This window comes from Trachymyrmex septentrionalis, unplaced genomic scaffold (assembly GCF_001594115.1).
Source record: "Trachymyrmex septentrionalis isolate Tsep2-gDNA-1 unplaced genomic scaffold, Tsep1.0 scaffold29, whole genome shotgun sequence".
Classification (NCBI taxonomy): Eukaryota; Metazoa; Arthropoda; class Insecta; order Hymenoptera; family Formicidae; genus Trachymyrmex; species Trachymyrmex septentrionalis.
Window position 1 is genome coordinate 2,515,821 of NW_017305451.1, and position 5,295 is coordinate 2,521,115.

General features: G+C 43.4%; 1 protein-coding gene across 1 annotated transcript in view; it reads left to right on the plus strand.

Annotated features, from left to right (window-relative positions):
* Positions 1–1,496, plus strand: part of LOC108749400 — an 18,267-nt gene extending 16,771 nt beyond the window's left edge. The window contains exons 7-10 of the mRNA XM_018488071.1: positions 93–362; positions 463–907; positions 997–1,148; positions 1,230–1,496. Coding sequence (XP_018343573.1) covers positions 93–362; positions 463–907; positions 997–1,148; positions 1,230–1,263 — 901 coding nt within the window. The 3' untranslated portion in view covers positions 1,264–1,496. The remainder of the gene's footprint in view (positions 1–92; positions 363–462; positions 908–996; positions 1,149–1,229) is intronic.
* The last annotated feature ends 3,799 nt before the right edge of the window (positions 1,497–5,295 follow it).

Genomic DNA, 5,295 nt, shown 5'->3' on the forward strand with positions numbered 1-5,295 from the left:
GAATAGGCGTTTGCAAAAAATTTGTAATTATTTTTCTTAAGTCAACGCATTTTTGTAGCATCTTCGTAAATTCTTCTTTTTGTTTTATACAGCCGGGTGATAAAGTCTCCTCAAGAAATTGAAGTATTGCGGTATGTGTGCAAGATTAGTTCGGAGGCTCACAAGACTGTAATGCGCTCTATGCGTCCAGGGATTCCAGAATACAAAGCAGAAGCTTGGTTTTTGAATTATGTATACGCTGAGGGAGGATGCAGGCATGTATCTTACACGTGCATCTGCGGATCTGGACATAATTCCTCTATACTGCACTATGGTCACGCCGGTGCGCCGAATAATAAAGTCATACAGGATGGAGATATGTGGTAATATTTCAGTTGCAGCTGATCTATTCGTTACAATTTGCTTATACATACATTGCGTGTTGCAATGCTTGCGTAACACGTTCTCTTATCTGTCACGCAGCTTGTTTGACATGGGCGGTAATTACTGTGGATACGCGGCTGACATTACGTGCAGTTTTCCGGCCAACGGGAAATTCACCGAGGATCAAAAACTGATTTACAACGCGGTGCTGAAGGCGCGCGACGCAGTGATCGCAGCCGCGAAACCGGGAGTTGCTTGGACAGATATGCATCTGTTGGCTAATAAGGTCATGTTGACATCGTTGAAGAAAGGTGGACTACTGGTAGGCGATGTCGAGGATATGATAAAAGCAGGTTTGAACGAAGTATTCCAGCCTCACGGACTGGGCCACTTGCTCGGATTGGATGTGCACGACGTTGGTGGATATCTGGCTGGTCATCCTGAACGCTCGAAGGAGGCGGGAGTGAGAAAGCTGAGAACCGCGCGGACATTGCTCGCCGGAATGGTTCTCACGGTAGAACCAGGCTGTTATTTTGTGGACTGCGTAAGTGTAGAGACAATTGGCAAATAACTTTTACACGAACTTTAGAACCAGTCTTATCGGACGTTTACGTGGAATAATTTCCGTTATAGTTGCTCGATGCAGCTCTTGCTGATCCGATCCAGTCGAAGTTCCTTGTGCCAGAACAGTTGCAGAGATTCCGAGGTTTTGGTGGCGTTAGAATCGAGGATGACGTTCTCATAACGGAAACCGGAGTCGAAAATATGACGGATGTTCCTCGCACGTAAGTTCATTCTGAGCATTTACTGTTAATACTGTTAATACTGTTTCGAAAGAAAACTATTTTACAATTTTTATATTTCAGAGTTGAAGAAATAGAAAACTTCATGCAGAGTTAATTGGTCAAGAAAAACAATTTGCAAAATTCGGAGATTTTGAGAGATAAAAGATTGAAAAGTTTAACAAGTTGCTTATTAATTAACTGCATAAATGCAATTGTGATAAGAAGGTATATTCATATAATTTTTTATCAGATACGTGTATATATTTGTATCGATTTATACATAAATATAACGAATAAAACAAGAAACTTAGATACCATAATGTAATGTTATACCGCTACGTTATAGTATACCGTTAAATCGATATTTCTGCAGCTATCGCGTAGCAAGACTTTTCAAGCAAGATTTTTCAAACCCACGCGTTCGCACGTGCAAGACTTTCTCACGCTAATGGCTTAGACTAGGGCAGGTAGATTTAAGATCGCTAAAAGTAAAAGTCGTTCATTCCGAGTTACGTCTATTTTGGAATAGCCTTGATGACTTTTGACGGCAGAATTGAAAGCAGTTTCAACTTAGAGATACGTTAGCGTTACGAGCGAGGAGATTAGGGCTTAATTCGATTCACGTGGATACTTTTTTATCGCGTGGACCATGACCTTTTCGTGCTTCGGGCTCCCGTGGGTTGGAGGTTCGCCCGCTGTTATATTACATTCCACATTGGCTTGGACAGAATCTAAACGCGGCTCTTATTGTGCGTGAGCGCCTTAGAGTCGCGTGACCGACGCAACCTACGTGCGTGCTGTTGCATACTGCGATCGACACGCGAAACATCAAACTGGCCAACCATTTGCCATGTATCGCAGCATCTTAAATTTCACAAGAGTAACATAATATCGGATCAATCAACATCAACAAACCGAACGTTCCACCCGCTAAAGAAATCGCGAACTGCTGGAGCGCTCTCGCGTCTCCGATGTCACGCGTGACGGAAGATAATTCGCGTTGTATCTTTTCGGGAAAATGATTAGCGATCAGCGAAGGCATTGACGTCAAAACACTTTATCGCCGTTCACGAAGGCTTCGGTGAAAGTATCGTAGAAAGCGAGACGAATGACGAGCAATCGCGTCGTAAACCCGCGATTGCGTGTGTAAAAATAAAGCATCGGCCCGTGGGCGGACCACAATTTATACCACAATTAGATCGTGTATAGGTCTGAAGAAATGAAATTCGAATTTGAAATTCGAATTTGAAGAAATGAAAATCGAATTGCATATAAAGTACTAATTGGTAAACCGGATGGGAAAAGACCATTGGGTAGACCAAGACGTAGATGGGAAGATAATATTAGAATGGACCTTAACGAAATGGGGTACGAGGGTCACAAATGGAGGGATCTTGCTCAGGGACGGGAACAGTGGCGGGATTTGATATTTGCGGCAATGAGCTTTCGAGTTCCTAACGCCTAATAATAATAATAATAATAATAGGTCTGAAGATACACATCAGCTGATCTCGCCTACGAGAGGTGAAACCACTTGCAATATACATATATTTATTTCAATTTGAAATCCCTTTAATCTTGCGCGACCCTAAGACCGGGTCAACTCGTGGAGGTCGCTCGTTTTTCGCAGAGAAGTCGAAACCCCAAGGGAAATCCGCGGTCTATCGGTCTATCTGCGATTACCGTCGGGACTTCCATCTCGATGGAACCGGCATGCCCGGTTTATAGGTACACGTGTTGCGAGAATATAGAGCGCGGACCACACGGTTGACGTAACACGCCAGCATGTTACATGCTGGCAGCCGGAGTACGTTCACTGTAGAGATTCTATAACAGAGTTATAACAGAGTGTGATCACGAGATGATAAACATTTTAGCAACTCGTCGTTCTTGTCAACTTCAATAAGTTAGAATGAATACGTATGATGGTACAAGCTAGAACGAGTTAGCACAGTGTAATAGAGTGGATTACATCCTTGTTGTTTACCAATATTAAACAAAGATGACACGATCACTATGTCACACTGTGTGTTGCTTGATACATCGCTTGAAGGGTACGAGTATATACACTTAGAAAGCATTGAGTTTATATACTGTTCTTTCTTATACTCTTCTTTCGATAAAACTGCTCGACTTTGTTATAGGGTCTCTAGTTCACCGGGAAAAAGAAATCTCGGTGCACGCGTACCGTAAACTTATCACGGTGTCGTAGTGTCAACGATACGCGCCGCGACGCTCGTCGGCGACGCGCGATCGAAGCGGAAGCGCGCAGACGCGCTCGACAGCTCGCGGACATTGAGCTCTTTTTTTTTTCTTTCTTTTTTTCTTGACGAAGCGCCTTTTTTCGTTTCGTTTGATGAAGTCTGCTTTCTACAGAGATTCTTCTCGAACAGCTTCATGTTATAATAATGATTACGAATTTGCGCCGCGGGACTTTTAAAAGTTTCTTTACGGAAAGAACGGATATTTTGCCGAAATATCTAAAGATTAGCCAGTTACAGATTAAAGATAATTTTGTTGGATCATGAAAATAACTATGTAGGACGTTCAAACTGATCGCTAGAATGTCAACACTTTGGAACTTTGCTCATTATATTTCAGATTCCTCTGTAATTTTGATGGTCCAAGAAAATTATTTTTAGATCTGTAAGATCTAATTTTTAGATACTTTAGCGAAATCGTTCTTTCCGATGATATCGAATGCGTTAAAGGAAGGATTCCGAAAGTTTAAATTAGATTCGAATCGGCGAGACCCTTATTCGCAACTTTTGCGGAATGGTCATTATTATCGGAAATAGATTTTCGGATAAATGGAGAAGGCACTAAAAGATCCTATTATATCTTTGCTCGATACGTGTAATTTTCTCCTCGAATGAATCAGAATCATTCGCTGAAAGTAAAGATTCTTCATCGTTCGGACCGAGCGATAAAAAACGTTTCCACTTGAAAAAAATTGTGAAGAGTATCTTGTACACTTAAATTCATAATGTCAAATTATGTCTATAATTTGAGTTACTTTTAGTCATTTCTATAATAAACCTCTCTACTCAATATGCCCTTAATTTAGAACCATGGAGTTAAACAATTTAGCTCAAGAAATTGTATAGACATTAAATTCGATTTAAATTCAATTTATTGTCTACTAAAAGTCGATTGTTCCATTTTGCGATAAATTAGATGTAATTTATCTACTAAATTGATAAATAAAAGAGTAAAAGAGAGTAAGAACATAAGAGAGTGAGAGAGTAAAATAGTGCGCTGAAGTTTAACGAAGGATGGAACAATCCAGCCTAAGCATACGAGGGAGGCATCGTTTACATTGAAATTAATTACAGAAATCGATCGATTTACATTTTGACACGCACACACACGGAAGTTAAAAGTAACAAAATAATATTTAATTCAATCGGATCACCATTGCTCCTTTGAGCTATTAGTGTAAACGTCTTTAAGATGTCATTCGAGCATCTTATCCTAGATTTGATCAATTTGAAATTACATTAGTTACATTAGCGCGACTATCGACGCAGAGGGCCGGGGCGGGGGCGGGGGGGAGAGGGGGGATTTGGTACCTCCCCGCGAATCAACTTGTGGCTTCGCGTCACCGACTCTCGGTACTCCAGAGAGAGAGAGAGAGAGAGAGAGAGAGAGAGAGACAGAGAGAGACGGATAAAGGAGGCGCTTCGGGAAGAAGAGGAGAGCGCGATAGGCAACGCGGCAAGCAGGCGTGAAAGTCGGCGGCTTCTCCAACACGCATGCCTGACGCCCGCTGACGCCGTCGCGGTCGTCGTCATCGTCGTCGCCGTCGACGTCCGCTTTCATATCGACGAGCCGTGTGCGAGTCGGTCGCGACGGTGCCAGAGCCAGTGGCCCTACGACTGTCGGGAAACAAACCCCTCTGCGTCGTGCCGACGACGACGACGCCGACGACGACGACGACGACGACGACGACGACGACGACGACGAGGATGCGCAGGGGTGACGGTTAGAGGAGGAGAAGGTGGTGGAGGAGGAGGAGGAGGTAGTGGACAACGAGAAGGGAAAATACAACCGGCGGTGGTGAAACTGGAGGCGCGGCCGACCACCGAGGCGCACCCGCTCACCTCGGCGTCATTCTCGGGGGAAGGGGGAGGGAGAGGGGGGGGAG